Source organism: Sus scrofa, chromosome 9 (genome assembly GCF_054392235.1).
Source record: "Sus scrofa isolate SSC_HxYL_T2T_F1_AM1 chromosome 9, Sscrofa_HxYL_maternal_Yorkshire_Landrace_v2.0, whole genome shotgun sequence".
Lineage (NCBI taxonomy): Eukaryota > Metazoa > Chordata > Mammalia > Artiodactyla > Suidae > Sus > Sus scrofa.
In genome coordinates, this window is record NC_139391.1 from 126,273,046 (window position 1) to 126,291,950 (window position 18,905).

The 18,905-nt window shown below is 53.0% G+C and overlaps 1 protein-coding gene and 1 long non-coding RNA gene across 11 annotated transcripts in view; one reads left to right on the forward strand and one right to left on the reverse strand.

Moving 5' to 3' along the window:
• The window catches only part of LOC100524515 (protein FAM163A), a 79,144-nt gene extending 67,696 nt beyond the window's left edge, over positions 1-11,448 (forward strand). For 6 of the 8 annotated variants that reach the window (XM_021063745.2, XM_084977806.1, XM_021063746.2 and 3 more), the window contains 4 exons: positions 2,716-2,807; positions 6,660-6,680; positions 7,778-7,892; positions 8,319-11,448. In XM_021063745.2, coding sequence (XP_020919404.1) covers positions 7,800-7,892; positions 8,319-8,726 — 501 coding nt within the window. In that variant the 5' untranslated portion in view covers positions 2,716-2,807; positions 6,660-6,680; positions 7,778-7,799 and the 3' untranslated portion in view covers positions 8,727-11,448. Of the gene's footprint in view, positions 1-1,146; positions 1,293-2,715; positions 2,808-5,140; positions 5,288-6,631; positions 6,681-7,777; positions 7,893-8,318 lie in introns of those variants that run through there. The other 2 variants (XM_084977808.1, XM_084977809.1) reach the window with 2 other exon arrangements.
• On the reverse strand, positions 357-15,907 carry LOC146400161 (uncharacterized). 3 transcript variants are annotated; one of them, XR_014816358.1, is made up of 6 exons: positions 15,799-15,907; positions 15,458-15,662; positions 15,178-15,277; positions 6,533-6,670; positions 4,599-4,738; positions 357-4,313 (listed from the first exon to the last, which is right to left on the reverse strand). It is a non-coding gene; the product is annotated as an uncharacterized LOC146400161 (long non-coding RNA). The 3 variants fall into 3 exon arrangements; XR_014816359.1 differs by lacking the exons at positions 357-4,313; positions 6,533-6,670 and having other exon boundaries at positions 4,630-4,738; XR_014816360.1 differs by lacking the exons at positions 357-4,313; positions 4,599-4,738; positions 6,533-6,670 and adding an exon at positions 14,114-14,379.
• Positions 15,908-18,905: the final 2,998 nt, after the last annotated feature.

Sequence of the window (18,905 nt, forward strand, 5' to 3'; positions counted from 1 at the left end):
ATCCCACCAGCCGTGCCCCTAAGTTCCCACATGTGCTGCAGCACTTGGCACACTGTCCAGCATCCTAATTTTTTCCAGTCTCCCTGTATAGGGTGATAGTTCATTGTGGTTTCAGTTTGCATTTCTCAGATTATTGTTTTGGCCATGCCCAAAGCACACGGAAGTTCTCCCGCCAGGGACGAACCTGCAGCAGAGCAGCGACCTGAGCCACAGCATTGACAATCCAGATCCTTTACCCACTGCACCAGAAGAGAACTCCCGCATTTCTCGGATTATTTATAAGTGTGGGCGTCTCTTCATTTTCTTGTCAGCCTTTGGATTGCTTTTTAAATAAACCACCTGTCCACTGCTCATTATTATATTGAGGTTTTCTTTTTTCCTTTGACGATTTGCAGAAAGTTCCTTGTATCTCTTAGCCCCCCCTTCCCAAACCACATGGCTCTTGGGCTGTAGTACTTCATCTGGGGCAGAGGAACCAATCTGACCACCAACTCATCCCACGCTTATCCCAGGGGTCCAGGCTTGGTATTGGCCAAATTAAAAGGATCCCTTTCCTCTGATCCCCTTGGCCAGCCCTGCCTGAGCACTGAGGTCCAAGAAGACAGGAAACAAGGGGGAAAAAAAAACAAACAAAAAACTGCTCCTCTTCTCCCAGGCTGTTAACCTGCTGTGTCAATTTCACGAGTTAATAAATGATTGGAGAAGGCTTAATTGCATTGGAAGAAATTGAGCTCAGCCGGTGCTTTGGCCCCAATTAACTTGTGCTCCTAAAGGGGCCGAGCAGGGTGCAGAGGGCAGCTGATCATTAATTACATGTGCTGGTGCCAGCTGCGGCAGCATTTCCTGCCACCATGAGGGGGTGAGGGAGGCAGTGAGGGAGGTCACCCTGCCTTGGGGCACTGAAGTCATTGAGGGCAGGGGCCCTTGAGAGAGAGCACAGACCCCTGCACCTTATGGGGAGGGGGAAACCTATTTGCAACACCTTCTGTCAGGGAGGCTTTTAATGTGCTCTCAGCCTTTACTGGAAGAATGGCCTTAAAGTCCTGCATCCTGACCTGTTTATTGGCTCCATCCCACCCGGAGACACTAGGTATCTTGGGTCTCCTCATGCTCCCCTCCTTCTCCTTCTGGCCTTCTTGCCCCAAGGACACAGCATCCAGAGCCAGTCTTGTTATGGGCAGCAGAGGATGATGCCACAGGCTCTGCAAGGTCACCCACCACCCCTGCTGCCTCCAGCTTGAAATCCTCCCAAAGACCTTCATTCCTGCATCACTTCCCAGAAGGGCCAGATGGTAAGACTCAACCGTGTTGAAGATCGATTCCTGGGCCCCGCCCCTGGAGACGCCGCTTCAGTAGGTCTGGAGTCTCTGTTTAACATGTGGCCCCGGTGATTGTTGCCATAAGCCAATTTGAGAAATCCTACTTCAGGGGTCACCTAAGCTCCTGGTGAGACAAGTGCAAAGGTTCTGGAAGGAGAGACCGCATCCTCATGACAGGGGCGAGAGGCTCTGCTCCCCAGTGCTTCTCCAGCTCTCTCTCCATCTTGCTGTGTGTGGTTAAGTAGGTCACTTGTCCTCTCTGAACTTGGTTTCTGCATCTAGGTAATAGCGATATTGGCCAGATCTCTTAGAATGCGTCCATTTCCACAAGTCATTTTTCTATAAGTAACTGGTTTGTTAAACAAGCGTGTTGAGTGGTTTATGCTCAAAAAGCAACTTTGATTTTTTTTTTCCTCAAGTAATCCTTTAAAGTGTATTCAGTGGGAGAAATTGGCTCCTTCCCCTAAATAGAAGCTTGGGCCAGCCCCATTGCTTTTTCATTCACTCTTAGGTGATAGTCTTATAGTCACTCTAAGGTACAGATACAGTTTCAGCTCAGAAATTAGAATGTCAGTCATGAGTGATACTCAGACTACTCCCCATCTGACAGCTTTAATCATTTCCTTTCCTCCAGTTTGAATCTGCTTCAGGCTGGAAGTGGCTGGGGTGGTGGCAATGTCCTCTGCCATCTACCCTCCCCCAACTCTTATCCTCTCTCCCACCATCCCCGAGAGCTGCTGTTTCATCAGCTGCCAGGATGGAAATGGAGAATTCTTACTGGTTAGAGAGCAAGGAGAAACTTCAGACTGGCTCTTGCTTTTGTGAATGCTTTGGGGGGCTCTTCTGGAGTTCCCTGCCAGGCCTTTACCCCAGGCGAGCGCATCACCTCTATTCCAGGAGTCCTTGGCAGCTCCTTGCTCAGCCCCTTGGCATCTGCAGGCCACCTCCAGCCTCCAGGACTCGGAGTTGGGGGGGGGGGTCCTTCTCGCTCCTCCAGGTGGCGCTCTTGGACCGGACTCAAAACTGCCAGCCCTTCCAGCACTGCCAATGGAGCATGAAAGAGGCAGCTGGACTTCCTCCCCTTAGCCTCCCTTCCCAGGGCAGACAGAGGCTCTTGTCCAGCATCCTGCTGTTGCATCAGGCAGAGGGTTCCCAGCAGTAGCACTGAGGGAAGGAAACAAGGACAGGATAGGATGTGGCCTTATAGGACTGATCTCAGATTTTTAGGCCGGGGGACCTCCAACCAAGGCAGCAGCGGAGATCAGGAAACAAGCCCCCTTGGGGACATCCACTCCAGAGTCCTGGGGTCACAACCAGGGGCCAGCATGCACCCCTCCGTCCTTTCAGCCTCCCTCTCCAGCTCTCACTGGCCCTTCTCCCCTCTCTTCTCTGGCAGGGACTGATGCCCTTGGCCATGACACACCCCCAGCTGCTGTCCACTCAGCCACAGCCTGCGTGACTGGGTCGTCGCTGCTCCAGCCATTTCACGTAAGTGTGAGGCACAGGCCACCCTCCCCCTAACCTCAGGAGATGGTGCCAAGACCCTGGATGGAGAGAAGTGTTGGTGGAGAAGGAGCTCCCAGAAAGCCCTGGTTACAGAGGGCAGACCCTGGGGGTCTGCAGTTGGCACCAGGTTTGTCCTCTCTGGCTGCCCTCAGCCCATGAATCAGTCCTCGCTGATTCCATCTATGCAGACCTGCTCAGCCCTGCAAGAAAACAGAGGAACCTTGTTCTCAAAGCCTCAGGAAGTTAATCGGGCAGCTGTTGTGACAAAACTCCATGCCACTTGCCTTTGGGTCCTGACTCAGACACTTGCTACTGTATGACTTTTATGCAAATTGCGTAAAGCTGTGGCTTTTCCTCCTGTAGGGTTTTTTTGGTAAGGCTCAAAGGAGGTGTAGTGGTTATCTTTTGCCGTATCACAAACCACCACATACTTAGCAGCTTGCAACAACCCACACCAATTATCTCACAGTTTCTGTGGGTCAGGAATCCAGGCGTGGCCCGCTGGTTGCAGTGTTTCAGGGTGTGTCCTGAGGCTGCGTTCAAGGCGTCCACTGGGGTTACCGTTTCATCTGAAAGCTTGACAGGGGAAGGATCAGCTCTTCTGCTCTCAATTATGTGATTGTTCAGTTCCTTTGGGACCATTAGATTGAGGGCTTCAGCTTTTGTTGTCTGTTGAACTGAAGGCCAGAAGCCACCCTCGGTTCCTTAACACATGGGCCCTCCTAACGTGGCAACTGGCTGAACCAAAACCAGCAAGGGAGAATGTCTTAGCCAGTAAGAGGAAAGTCAGAGTTTCATAGAGTCGACGAACAGAAAACATCCCGTCCTCTTTGCTGTATTCTATTAAGAAGCAAGTCACACTGGCACCCACCCTCCAGGGGAGGGAGGTACCCAAGGCATGATTGCTGGGGGGGCAGGCTCATTTGGGGCCATCTTAGAGCCTGCCTGTTGTAAATGGGGAGAGAAAGGGAAACATGTAAACTACAGAATACTGTTTAGATTCAGGGAGTTATTGTGATCATTTGCAAAGAGGAAATGAGCCCACCTGAAATCCCAGAGAGCCACTGGGGTAGGAATTTAAATGCTACGGTGCACCATCAGGGCCGGGCCCTGGCAAAGCTGCCTGGGATCTGGCTAGTTTACCACATGCCCTTGACATGTGCTTTCTTGGTTTATGACGATCAGGCCAGACCTAAGTGGCCACAAAACCTCCGGGCCTTCCTTTTCCCCACAAATAACTATGTCTGAAGGATATCTTAGAGTTTCCAAGGGGCCCTCACATACATGAATCTTTTCCCTTACAATCAGATTTGTGAACTGGGTTTTTTGTGTATCTCTCTTTTATAAGTGAGAAAGAAGTTCCGCTTCCAAGATGGGGTATCTGCTAGGTGGCACAGTTGGGTCTCGAAGGGCCTTCGGATCCATGGCACTGCCGCACTGCCCTGCGCCCCATTTCCAGGCCACTTCTGCTACACAGCCTTCGTGGTCCTGAAAGAGGGAGGGCTCTGTTCTTATATGGCTTCATTATTCTCTGTTTCCGAAAACACAGCCTGGGCACATCCCAGGGGACTAGGCCAAGACTTTCAGTAGTGTGGGCCACTGCTGCCTCCCCCAACTTGAGGTCCCTAGGCCTCTCTCTTGCTTAAGCAGCCCACATGGAGGGGAAGCAGGAGAAGGGGAGTGTTGTTGTGAAGATATATGTCGCCCCAAGGCTGAGGTTCACTTACCCCCCCCCAAAAAAAAGCCCCATTGCAGCCCTGAGGCATGGCTTACCTTGCTTGCATCAGAGCAAAATCAAATTGGTCTTCAACAAGGATGCTCTAGTCTGCAGCTGGAATGTGACCTGAGCGATACAACTTGCTGCCCCCTGGTGGTGGATCAGAGTCATTACTGCCAGGCTTGTGAAAGAAATGCTGCAAGGAGAGATTACCAAACTTGTTAGTACCTGCAGTGTGCCAGGCACTGTGTCTAATGCTGTATAAGACACAGCTCCTTACCCCACAGTACTCATAATTTAGGGAAGGAGTTAAAACGCTGCCACATGAAAGTTGACAAACATCCTACCAAGAAAGGATGTTAAAAGTGGCATGGTAGAAGTCCAGAAAGAGAAGGCATCGTGATGGGGCAGTCAGGGAAGGCTTCTCAGAGCCTCGAAGAAAGGGCAGGATTTAAAAAGATGGAGAAAGCGAGATTACGCTCCTCCCCTACTGCGACCCTTCAGGAGGCCCCATGGTCTCCAAGAGAGTTAAATCCCAATTCCTTGCCTGCCTTGCAGCCTCTCCAGCTTGATGCCCACCCACCCTCAACCTTTCCAGATTCCTTACAGTTGTTCCTGGAACCCCTGTATCCTTCCACACTCCTGGGCTGTGCATTCGCCTTCTCCACCTTGTCTACTGGCCAAGCCGCCCTGAGCTTTTAGGATTCAGCTCAAACAGAACATGTTCCATGGAACTTTTCCCCAGGTAGTTAGCTTCCCCCCTCCTGTGTTCCCACCGCCCCTGGTCTGGGCATCACTGGTTCTTATGTTAAGTGTCTTTTCATCACAGGGCTATAATCTTCTTAAGAACTGGAGCTGCCTGATGGGCAGAGGATTCCTGTGACAGGGAGAGAGGGCGAGAGGAGGAAAAGCTGAATTGGTAATGAGCAAGCAGGTTGGAGAGCCTCTGAGGCTCCATCTTAAAATCCACACCCAGTAAATGTGCCCCTGCAGTCCGCGTGGTCCCCAGAAGGTTCTGGAGGAAGAGAGGTGCAGGGGCATGATGAAGGGCTAACTGTGGGCAATGCAAAGGGTGCTCAGAGCTAGAACCAGCAAGATCCATCAGGAAACCATTGCACCAGGGCCAGTGTGTGATGCAGAGTCTTAATTAGGGAGAATAGAGGCTGGGGAAGCTGAAGCAGAATTTGAGGAATTGAAAGTCTGGGCAGCTAGGGGAACACACCACAGCCTTGTCAAACTCTTAATATGCAAATTAATCACCTGGGCCCTTGTTAAAATACAGGTTCTGACTCATTAGGCCTGCGGTGGGGCCTGAGATGTGAACCGGCTTCCATGCTGTGGTCCTCAGGCTACACTGTGAGCATCTGGGTTTTTTTTGTTTTGTTTTGTCTTTTTGTCTTTTTAGGGTCTATATGTCTGTGGCATATAGAAGTTCCCAGGCTAGGGTCGAATTGGAGCTACAGCTGCCAACCTGCCCCACAGCCACAGCCACACGGGATCTGAGCCGCGTCTGTGACCTACACCACAGCTCAGGGCAATACCAGATCCTTAACCCACTGATCAAGGCCAGGTATTGAACCCATGTCCTCATGGATGCTAGTTGGGTTTGTTAACCACTGAGCCACGACAGGAAACTCCTGCGAGCATCTTTGAGGGAGTTGGAAGCAGTGCAGGCTGCATGTAGGGCCCTAGGGCCACGGTGATGAGAAACAGGTGTCCTTGGCTGAGGAAAAGGTATTCCTTCCCCCTAAGAAGCTGGTGGTCCAGCCCCCATCAGCCCCCATCAGCCCCCACCTGCCTTTGACAGACAAAACCCTTCATGGCAGCTCTGGTAGCACCGTGAACAGAGAGGTTGGTGGAGGTGGGGGAGCCCACTTGGAGAGAGGGTAACGATCAAGTTCAGGGTGCCAGTGGGCATCTGAGTGACGGGTCTGTCTACTCGCAGCTGGAGACACGGCTGGAGACGCAGATTGGGGACCTGGAGGCTTACCCGTGATAGAGCGTGGGGAGAGAGCAAGATGACGCGAAGTAGAGCTCGGGGACTCATCTAACCCCTGGGGCCTTCTTCCGGTTCACTCTCTTCTAACAGCATCTCCGTCCCTTTTGTTGTCTTGCAGGTCACCGTTCCCTTTATGAACGTAAGTGCTCGCAGTCATTCTTCCGTCCTCAAGATGCCAAGTCTCCTCCCACCCTCCTGCGCCGTTGGCACAGCCAGCCTTGGTCCCTGTGTGCCTGGGGGGTCGGGAATCCCTGTTCAGTGGCCCGAAAGGGGAGTTGGCCCTCCGACAGCCTCACGTTTGGAGCTGGCCTCTGCCCCCTGAGCCCCCATTAGTGGGACTCATCTCCCCAGCCTGGCCCCAAACTTCCTGGCACAAGAATGCACCTGCATGCCTCTGGGCTCATCTTGCCCTTGTTTTCCCCAACAGTTGGAAAGAGAGGAGAGACACTCCCTGCAATCCACTGCCCCCCTACCCACAAAAGGAGTGTGAGTTGGAGCCAGGGCAGGACCCGATGGAACTTTCGAGGGGCAGACCTGTCCCCTCCACCTGGGTCAAGGCTCAGGAACCATTGGTATTTGCTCCTCAGAGGGCAGTGATTAAGAGCGTGGCCATGGGGTGAAGTAGGCTGGGTGGAATCTCAGCCAAATCAATCAAAGCCTCCGTTCACTGTGAGTGAAGGAGGGATAATTAATAACTGCCCCAGGGAGTTCCCGTCGTGGCTCAGTGGTTAACGAATCCGACTAGGAACCATGAGGTTGAGGGTTCAATCCCTGGCCATCCTCAGTGGGTTAAGGATCTGGTGTGGCCGTGAGCTGTGGTGTAGGTCGCAGACGTGGCTCGGATCCCAAGTTGCTGTGGCTCTGGCGTAGGCTGGTGGCTACAGCTCTGATTCAACCCCTAGCCTGGGAACCTCCATATGCCGCGGGTGTGACCCTAGAAAAAGGCAAAATGACCAAAAAAAAAAAAAAAAAGAAAAAAAAGAAAGAAAAAAAAAGAAACTGCCCTGAAAGGTTATTTTGAGGATTATCCGAGATAACCAGGGGAGTGCTTAGCACAGTGCCTCACACAGACTAAGCCTTCCGTGAACAGAAGGTGTTATTCTCTGGGTCGTAAGCCCCCCAGGTTAGGCTGCCCAGCCACCCTCTGTCTTCAGGAAGCCCCTGCTGTCCCTGCGCCCGGGGCCCTCCCTGCCCCGGCTGCTCTCAGGTCCCCCGTGGCCGCACATGTCTTTGCAGAGTTTGATGGGGCGTCGGGCGGATGACAGCGGGAACGGTTGTGATCACTGGCGGAATCCTAGCGACGGTCATCCTCCTCTGCATCATCGCCGTCCTGTGCTACTGTAGGCTCCAGGTCAGTCCCCTGGACCAGTGGCCGGAGGCCACCAGCACCCCACATCCCCTCCTGGGGGCAGAACCTGGAGGCCCACTGTGGGGGGGTGGAACTCGGGAGGCCTAAGTCAAGGGGGCTGGGAGTTGGGGGCCTTTAGAAGGGAGGGTGTACCTCCCACCCCCCACCCTGGGGGCACCCACCAGGGTGTCGTCTTGTGTCCCCCGAGCATCTGAGGTTTCAGGAGTGGTGGGAAGGGTGCCATTCTGGGGAGACTCTGAAAGCGGCTCCCAGGACCCCAGCCTGTGCTCAGTAGGATTCGTGTGTCCCTTTCTCTCCAGGGCCCATAAAGTGCCCGGCACGGGGTCCCCGGTGGGGCAGGGGCATGGCTGCCTGGCACCCCCAGGGGGAGCATTCAGCCCACGGCACCCCTCCCCGCTCTCCCCTCAGTATTACTGTTGCAAGAAGAGCAGAGCCGAGGATGCGGACGACGAGGAGGAGGAGCACGACCTGCCCACACACCCCCGAGGCCCCCCCTGCAATGCCTGCAGCTCCCAAGCCCTGGACGGCCAAGGCGGCCTGGCACCTCTCCCCAGCGAGCCCTGCGGCCAGCCGTGCGGGGTGGCTGCCAGCCACTGCACCACCTGCTCCCCATACAGCTCCCCCTTTTACATACGGACGGCAGACATGGTGCCCAACGGGGGCGGAGGCGAGAGGCTCCCCTTTGCTCCCACATACTACAAGGAGGGGGGCCCCCCATCCCTCAAAGTGGCAGCACCCCAGAGTTACCCGGTGACGTGGCCAGGCTCTGGGCGTGAGGCCTTCACCAATCCAAGGGCTATTAGTACAGATGTGTAACCCCTCTCACCCCCGACCCCCCCACACCGCAAGGCTACTGCCCCAGCAGGAGCCATGGGGGCAGCAGATGTCTCCTCCCACAGCCCACAAGGACCGGCTCTGTGTCTTGGCTTTCTTTGCCCCGCAGTGGAAGGCTCACCCAGATTCAGGCAATGGAGGGCATGGAGATCCAGGGCGGGGCCTGGCACATCCCTTCGGCAGCTTGGCCAGTTTCTCTGTGGGCCGTTCCTCTGGCCAGTGCCAGCATCACCGCAGCCCTCTCACTTCCCTCAGCCCCTGGCTGTACCCGACTCCGGGAGGAGGAGCCCCCAGTGCAGCAGAGGCTCCGGAGCCTTCCAGAGAAGTTGGGGGATGAATGGAGAAAGGGCAAGAAGAGAGGCGAGAACGAAGACGTTGGCAGAAGGAGGGGGTTCAGAGGACCAGGACTTGCGAACTCAAAGCCAAGAGCAAGTTCACGGTCTGGTTTTGTGCCTCGGCTGTCACAGAGACGGCAGGCCCTGCAGCTGCTCCAGCACGGATGTGCTTTCCTGAACACACCCCATCTGCACCTGCCCCCGCCCCTGATGGACCACGATGACTGGGCTTTCAAGGTCAGGTTTATAGGCAATTTGCAGGGAATGCCCCCCAAACGGCTGTTCTGTCTCCCCCACAATCCTCTCTTCCCTGCCTTGGGAACCAGCTGCCCCGGCTGGAGAACCTTCTTTACATTCTGTTCCTAGAGTTGGAGAGTTGGAGGGGCTTCGTGAGGGAGAGCCTGCGGGTGGTCTCCGGGGCCCTGGTCCGCTACACGAGCACTGTGCGTGGATGCAGCTGTGCGTGTGCATCCCCAGGTGTGTACACACACGCCTGTCCCCACCAGCACACCCCGGGGCTCTGCCGCCTTTGGACCAACTAGAGGGAAAAATCCACCTGCAGACAGCAGGAGCGAAAGCTGACTAAGGTGGCAGCCCGTCCCCACCGCAAGCAGCTGGCTGGTACAGGAAGAGCCTGCGGCATGTCCTGTGGGACATGCTGCAGCCTTGAGGCCACGGAGGCCGCTCAGAGACCTGGTGTTCTGCGTGGGCAGCCTGCCCTAAGGCCGCAGAGCAGGACTGCTTTCTTCCACCAGAGACAGCAGCCCCCACTGCTGAGGATTGAGGGACTCAATTAGCGATCAGATCCCATGCTTGCTGCCCTCCCTCCGCTGCCCCATTCCCCAGTCTCGGGACAGGGGCCAACTCACGGCTCTGTCACTCTAGCCCCAAGTCCAATTCCCAGTTAGAACTCAGCTGTGGCCTTCTGCTGTTTGAGTACATGCATCTGATGAGTTTTCCAGTTGCCTCTGCACTAAGGGGTGGCTGCCGCCCCCTTCTACAGGCATTCGTCATCCCCAGCCTCTCCTGAGTCACTGGATGCTGCCGAGCGTGGCAGCAGGGGAGCTGGCCACTCTGCTGAAATCTTGATTTTGCAGTTGGGGTGGGGATGGGGTGGGGCTGGAGGAGGGGAGGAGAAAGAGAACGCACCCCACTTTTGCCTCACTCTGGGTACTTGTCATCTCTATTCTCCATCTGTGATCAAGGCTCAGTGGGTTGGCAATCAGCGGCCCTGGCATCTGGTCACACGTGGGTCACTCATGAGCTCTAGGACCAACCACTTACCTTCTGAGACCCCATTTTCTCCAGGGAAATGAGACTTGCCCAGACGGACTCTAAGGGCCCCTTAGGGGTTCACGAAGCCAGGATCCCTGAAAATTTCTGCCAGCCAGACCACTGTCTCTTGCCCTAACCCTGGCAGGGGCTGGACGTACTTGCCAACTGCCTGCTCCTATGTGCAAGGATGCGTGTTGATGGATAACAGATCTACAGTAAAATACAAGATGAGCAGGCAAAACAATTGTAATGGTCAGCAAAAAGCAAACGTGTTTGACCCTCCCGCTGAGGGACCTCAGAGGGTCACCCTTCTCTTCTACCAGGAGGCAGCTCTAGGTGGGGTGATGAGCTCTGTCCCAGAGCCCAGAGGGACCATCTCAGGACCGCAACTTTAACACGCCCCCTCCCGCTGCCAGCTCTTCCTGGGCTAAGCCCACCCTCTTGACGTGGACCTGGCTGCTCTCACCGCTTTGATGACCAGCCCCAGTGCCTTGCTGCCCTGGCATTCCACAGCCACACAACCACAGCAGGGGCTGCCCCTCCTCCCTGAATGATTATGGTACCTCCTGCCTTGGGAAAAATCAAGACCCGGTCAACTCTGACCCGCTCCTTGGCTCTGATCTTTTGGGGTCCCCGAGTGAAAAGCATTTCATGCAACCCCATCTCCTATAGCTTTCCCAGCCTAAATCAACCCACAAATCAAAAATCTGGATTTGGGGCATTGGAGCAATGGTGACCACGGCTCTTTCCCGCCCCCTCCCTGCGAGCCCCACTTTGCTCAGGGCACAGGCTCAAGGTTGCCTGCCCACCTTCCTGTAACTGCAAGAGCCTTGCCCGTGGACAAGGAAGCTCACCCCCACTCAACAGCACTGTACTTATGAGCCGCCGAGGCTATGCTCTGGGACACTTTTTGGACACTTTTCAAATTGCACCCTAAACAGGAAGAGGAGGGGCCGGGAACCCCAGGCTCTCTCTGCCTTTTCTCTCCACCTCCACTTCAGTGCTCCTGCTACAAATTTCTTGTCCTGCATCTTTGATAACTTGGAGTCACAACCAAGCGAATGTCAAAATAAAGAAGGAATTTGACATAGAAATCCCCCAGGGGCCTCTGTTCTTCACCTGGGGAAGGGGCAGCTGGGCATAGACTTAAGAGGGAATGCCCCTTCTCATCACCCAAAATGTGCATTTTCAAACCCAGCTCTACCTGCCTCCTCTCCCTTCCTGCTTCCCTTCGCCGTGTAGCTCCCCACCCCACCACCCCTTGCCTCAGTGGGAGCTCACTTCCAGGAAGGATGTGTCATGTGTTGGGAAAGGCGATTTGTGCAGCCACTGCTGCCCTCGGAGCTGGAAGGAGCCCAGCCGTGACAGGGAGCCTCCCTGGGGAGCAGCCTGCGCCCACCTCACCCTCACTGTCAGGTCCTGTGGTGTCCCCACCTGTAGTTGATAGTTCAGGTCCTCAGCTCAGACCCCAGCAGAGATGGGAGAGGTGGGGAATGAGGACCAGAGAACCAGGATGTAGGTTCTGGGTGAAAGGGAGGAGTTAGGAAGGAGGAGGGTGAAGGCAGGTGTGTGGTGCTGTGAGAGTATGTGAGAGAAAGTGATGCTCCCTCCCCATCTCAGGACAAGGCGAGCCCTGACCACGGCTGACTGGACAGCAGGCCAGCTGGCCTGAGCATCAACATCCAGGCTTCCCGAGCTCAGGGTGCTCTGTCCCAAGCAGGAGACAGCTGCCGGCTGCAGCTCTGTCACTAGTTGTCCCCTGCGAACAAAAGCCCCGAGGCAAATTCTGTCATCACTGGCAAAGACTCCAGCCTTCAGCCACCTCCTCCATCCCCCACAGAGCAGCCACACCCTCCCCAGCCTTAAGTCAGCCTCTTCACTCTGTGGGGCCTCAGGCCACGTGGTGGGGCCACAGCCCTGCCCTGCAGAGTCCCTTTCTGAGATAGCCCTGAGCACGCCCAGCCATTTTCTACGCTCAAGTTTAGAAGCGCCGGAGTTCCCTGTGGCTCAGTGGGTGAAGGATCTGGCATTGTCACTGCTGTGGCTCTGGTTACAGCTGTGGCACAGGTTCCTTCCCTGGCCTGGGAATTTCCACCTGCCGCAGGTGTGGCCAGAAAAAATACTTTCAAGTGCTGCTCAGAGAATACTGATTACACCATCAATATCTGAGGCCAAGCTTCTTGACCAAAGCAGCAGCAAGAAGAGTCAGAACCAAGAGTTCCCCCACCTCCGGCTCTACCTGCTCAGGATGGAAAAGGCCCAATCATGGGCCCGACCTGGGCACGTCCTGGACGACAGTAACCTCTCTCTCCCTCCTCAGCCTGGTCCAGGCTGCTCCTCTCCCCTCCCTGGTGGCCGTTCTGTCCACCTTAGTCCTTCACCCCTGAAGCCCATCCCTCCTCCACCGCCTAGCATCTCCCTCCATGGAGAAGCGAGTAGCCCCTAAAGGGTGCTGCCTGCCCCTCAGGCCTCCAGGCGCCTCTATGATGATCCTCGGGGGCCTAGACCTTCGTGCCCAACAGCTGGTGCGGTGCTGGGCACCACAGTAGTTGGGAACGAGCTGCTGGGCACAAAGCGGTCACCTCCTCGCTCCCTGTGACATCCCAGCAGACACAGCAATCTTTTTTTTTAATTATTCTAGAGCATAGTGGATTTACAATGTTATGTTAGTGTTAGGTATACAGCACAGTAAATCCGTTCTTTTGTTTTGTTTTGTTTTGTTTTTTTGCCTTTTCTAGGGCCGCTCCCGTGGCATATGGAAGTTCCCAGGCTAGGGGTCCAATCAGAGCTGTAGCTGCCGGCCTACGCCAGAGCCACAGCCACGCGGGATCCGAGCCTCATCTGCAACCTACACCACAGCTCACGGCAACGCTGGATCCTTAACCCACGGAGCAAGGCCAGGGATCGAACCTGTAACCTCATGGTTCCTAGTTGGATTCGTTAACCACTGAGCCACGACGGGAACTCCGTGAATGAGTTCTATTCATACATTCATTCTTTCTTTCTCAGGCTCTTTTCCTGTATAGGTTATTACAGAATATTGAGTAGATTTCCCTGTGCTTGACAGGAGGTCCTTGTTCGTTCTCTGTTTTATATCACCATTCACTTGTATATGGAATCTAATAAAAAATGCTAACAAAGAACTTATTTATACAACAGAAACAGACTCAGAGATTTCCAAATCAGACTTCTGGGTACCACCAGGGAAAGGTGGAGGGGGCAGGATAAATTAGGAGTTGGGAATAATGGCACTTTTGTCCTGGCGGTCAGAGGGAGTTTTGTATCAGATTTCAGTTTGAACTACTGGGTGTGGTTAGGCAACTTTTTGGACCGCTCTCTGTCTTTTTTGTTTTTGTTTTAATACAATATTGTATAGTTCTATAGTACTCCCCAGGATTTTTTTTTAATCTTATAACCTCAAGTTTTATTTTATTGTTTTAAGTTGATAAAGATGTAAGTTCACATATGTTCTAAAACTCTGCCTTCTTACCTGCCCCCTGCTCCCACACACACTGTTTTGATGTCACAGTGGGTGCTTTTAATACTGTACCTCTCTAGGTCACTTGCTAGGCTTCTCCAGTCCGGAAGGAAATGGCTCTGGTCTCAGTTTTGCACTAATCACCTCGTGTTCTTACTTGGATGGTCACTTAGTCCCTCGGTTTCCCCTCCTGTGAAATGAGGGCTTTGGACTATAGGTCATTTGAGCATTTCATGTTCCCCTTTTAAGAAGCTTCTCGGCAAAGAAACTCCAAGCCAAAGTGTAAGGAACCTATGTGTTTTCGAAGTCCAGTCAAATGACGTCAGAAAGTTTCAGTAAAGACAAAACAACCTGATTGTCAAAAGTCTGACTCCTTTGTCACGTTCTGGGATCCGTGCGTCGCAGAAAGTTCTAAATGAAGCTGAGTGGCCAGACACCATCGTTTCCGTAGTGAGCCACGTGGTTCCCGCTGCAGCCGTGTCCACAGCTTTGAGTCCTGTGATCCAGCGACTATTCTAAGGGTCAACCAAGGTGCTCCCTCGCTGAGCTAGGTGGGAACGCCAAAAAGGCACCCACTGTGCAAAACAGCCATGACAGAGTAGGGCTTACAGGCAAAACTGTCCGTTCAACTAACATTTGCTGGAGATGCAACCCTAGGTGCTAAACATCGTGCCAGGAATGAGAGAGAGAGAGATGAAAACTACCACCCTGCCCTCAAGAGGACGGTACTCTAGACCAGAAAATTAACACGTATTTCACAGGTAAAATCCTAAACCCCCAGGTATTTACTTGCCCTGGACTAAAACGCAGAGTGGAGACTCAGAGGGCAGAAGATGGAGTCCCTTGTCCTCAGACTGGCATGGTCAAAGACTTCAAAGACAGGGTGGCGGTGGGGAGAGGGAGGATACTGCCCAATGAGACTCAGCGGTAACAAACCTGATGAGCATCCATGAGGACCCGGGTTCAATCCCTGGCCTCGCTCAGTGGGTTAAGGATCTGGTGTTGCCGTGCGCTGTGGTGTAGTTCACAGCCAAGGCTCAGTCCCCACATGGCTGTGGTAGTGGCTGTGGCTGGCAGCTGTAGCTCCAATTCAATCCCTAGCCTGGGAACCTCCATATGCTGCATGTGCAGCCCTAAAAAAAAAAAAAAAAAAAGGATGGGGCGGGGAGGGACGTCCCATCTGCTTGCCTCATTACTTTAGGAAGTTAATACCAACCTCAGCATGTCTTTCCTGCCAGACTTTGTCCTCATGTTTGCAAGAATGGAATCGCTAAGGACAGGGTCTTAGCTCAGGCTGACAATTACCATAGATAGGAAGCTTAAACAACAAACATTTGTTTCTCACAGTTCTGGGGGCTGGGAAGTATAAGGTCAAGGTGCTCTCAGCTTCAGTGTCTGGCGAGGGTGCACTTTTCCATTCCCGGATGGCCGTCTTCTCACTGTGTCTTCACATGGAAGAACGGATGGAGTTCCCGTCATGGCGCAGCAGAAACGAATCCAACCAGGAACCACATGGAAGAAAGGGACCAGAGAGCCCCCCACCCCACCCCCGGGGCCTCTTTTATAAGGGTACTATCATACATATGAGGACTCCACCCCAGGACCTATCACACCTAAAGACCTACCTCCTAATGCTACCCCGCTGTGGGGTAGGATTCCAATTATATACATTTCAGAGAGACACACGCATTCAATCCATAACAGATGGGTCCCAGGTCACTGGGGCAGGAAACCATTGACCAAGGCAATTTGTAGCTGATGAGGGCTGACTGAAGTTCCACCAGAGATAGGCGCAGCTAGCAGAGGATGAGCTAGGTGACAGGCTAGAGCCTAGAAGGTGGAGATACACAGTGACGTGAATTACAGAGACAAGAAAAGAAAGACGGCTCTAAGACGTGACCTCAGCTGTGGAGATCCAAGAGTCCTAGAGCTAGGGGACAGGCAGAGGTCACAGAGTCACCCTCACCTCGATGCACTGTCGCCGCGAATCATCAGTCACCAGCCTATAATAAAAACAGAGGAGAGTTTAATGCAAGTTGGAGACGGACTCTGAGATGGCTCTGAGGAATTGCTCCAGAGAAGCATGGTTTTCAGCAGTTTTATATCTTATCAGAGCAAAGAACATCAAACACGACAGGGGTACATGCCCTCAGGATTTCCAACAAAGACAGATTAGCACATCCACAGTGAGTCAGTCTGGCCTCAGCGCCTGGGGAGGGAGCCTTATCATCAAAGAGGTCCTGGCACTGACGTCCCAGGAAGGGAGGCATTTATCTCTATCTTCAAAACGGACATTCTTTACTTCTGGACACGGCACCCTTGTCTTGTATGGTTAGAGCCGACATCCAGTGGATGTGTGATGGGCCACAGACAGGCTGTCCCAATCTGCATGAAGTTCAAGCCAGATCCTGTGACAGCCAGACTGACTGCCCCGTCCCTCCTATGTGAAAGTTTCCTCCATCAGCCATCAGCAACCATCTGACCGGGGGAGTAAAAATGTCCAGTTTTGAGGGCTCACCAGACAATTTGGGGGTCTAAGAGGATTACTCCAGAGCGAAGCCAGCCCTGGCAGAGCCTGAGCCGACGGAGCTTGGCAACTACGACTGAGTCAGTCACAGGCAAAGGTTCAAGGGCAAGAGCTTGAACTTGCCTCCTGGTTCTCAGAAACCTTGAGCCCCTGCTGCTTCTCTGTCAAAGGGAAGCAAAGGACGGAGTCACAGAAACTATCTGGGGGAGGGGGGAGGAGACACTTAAAAATAAAAAAGGGGGTCATAACCCCCAGGTGAGTGTCAGTTTCTTAGACACAGCAGCCCTAAGACGTCAACAAGGACACCCAGGCGTGGCTGCAGGAAGGGCCAGAAGCAAAGGGAGGCTGCAAAGCCTGCTCCGGCTTTGGATTCTACAAGAGAGTCTGTATACAGCTTCTGGGCCAAATATAACAGACCTTGGTCATGCTTGCATTGGTGTCTGTACCCTACGGGGCTGACACAGCCACAGCCCTGTCACGTCCTCGACTCCCCATAGCCACAACGCCAGGTCACGGCCAGGCTGCGGCAGTTCTGGGGAGGGAGGGGAGGGCAGGAGGTGGCAGACCTTGGCAGGGCAGTCCAGATGGGGATAATCAGATCAGGTCGCCCCGCTCAAGACTCTGCCTTTGCCCACAGGAGAGCCACAGGGTCGCCTGGTGAATGGAACCCGTGCTCACTCCACTTCCCAATATTTTAAGAATATTACATTGGAGCACATTTTCAATGACGATGCATAGTTGGGCTTTTCCCCACAGGGGCATTTCTGCTCCTCGCATCTGCATCTGCTCTAAACATCAGATGCAACATACGATCCCAAGACCAATGGAAATTAAAAAAGAGGACAGAGTGAGGCATGGTTAGTGAAAGACCATTTACTAATTTTTTTTCAAACCCATAGAACAGAGTGGTTTACTTTTGCTTTTTAATATAGTGTGTTTTTTCTGTACGACTGAAAGTTTCTGTCAGCTGATGCTCCCAGGTGGGGTTGGTGCGTGGAGAGATAATTTAAACACTAAACAACATAAATCTAGACGTTCTCATTCTTCCTCTGCAAAAAGTCATCTATGGACCCAAACAAGACATCCCACTAGTCTTTTTTATTAATGGCCGCACCCACAACATATGGAAGTTCCTAGGCCAGGGACTGAATCTGAGCCACAGCTGCAAACTACACTGCAGCTGCAGCAAGGCCAGGTCCTTTAACCCATGGTGCCAGGCGGGGGATGGAACCTGCACCTCCCCAGCGACCCAAGCCACTGCAGTCAGATTCTTAACCCACTGTGCCACAGTGGGAGCTCCCATCCCACTAGTCTTAAGTGTTTTCTGTCCCATAAACTTATGCTCAATGCCGCCCACCAGGATGTGGGAACCCAGGATGGAGGGAGGGGCAGATGGTGAGGGGCTGCCCCCAGTTTGCTCTCCCCCTCTAGTCATATCTCTTCAAGGCTTTTCTGCAGGGCAGCTGCCGCCTTGCCCCTGGGCCTTATAGGGTCACCCCCTCAGATTTATCAGAGGAACATTTGCATTCTCCTTCTGTATTTTGTATCTGGGTGCTGGGCAAGAAAGCCTGTCGGGGAACAACCAGCCCCCAAACAGAGCTGGGAAGATCATCTACTGCAACAAGCCATCTGCAGGCTCTGCTGGGCTCAGTCACTTCTTTCTTTTTCTTGTTTTTGTCTTTTTGCCTTTTTTTCTAGGGCTGCACCCTTGGCATATGGAGGTTCCCAGGCTAGGGGTCAAATTGGAGCTGTAGCTGCTGGCATTGCCATGAGCTGTGGTGTAGGTTGCAGATGCGGCTCGGATCCTGCATTGCTGTGGCTGTGGTGTAGACCAGCGGCTACAGCTCTGATTAGACCCCTAGCCTGGGAACCTCCATATGCCACGGGAGCGGCCCAAGAAATGGCAAAAAAAAAAAAAAAGAAAAAAAAAGATTACACCCTTCCTGGTAATGGAAGGAGTTCGCCCACAATTGCAGAGAGGAGAGAAAAATGGGGAGAAAAGAGAGAGAGAGAGAGAATCACTCCGACATTTGAGCATGAAAAAAAACTGATGCTTTTGTAACACAAGAGTTAGGACTTCACTGCATGCGAGCTCTTCGACTTGAGAGGCACATTTTCCAGCCTCTTCTGGCCACAGTGTAATCATAAAAACAAGGCTGTCCAAACACAGCAGTTTGTTTGCTTTTTAGCTATGCAGACTACATGTCATGAAGATGCCAATTTGCCACCAGATCATTAAAATTTTAATACCGTCCCTATGAAAAATACTAATATCTTTTAGATAAGGTGATTTTAAAGTTCATTTGAGGAGTTCCCTGGTGGCCTGGCAGTTAAGAACTCGGTGTTGTCACTGCTGTGACCTGGGAACTTTTGTATGCCTGGGGCACAGCCAAAAAAATAAAAATAAATACAAACAAATTTAACATAAAAAAGTAATAATGGTAGGAAATTTCTGAAATAAGTAAGCCGCCACCAGTATTAAAGCTCCAGTAATTACAACTGTGTGGTCCTTCTGCCTAATGACCAGCTCAATGGATGAGAATAGA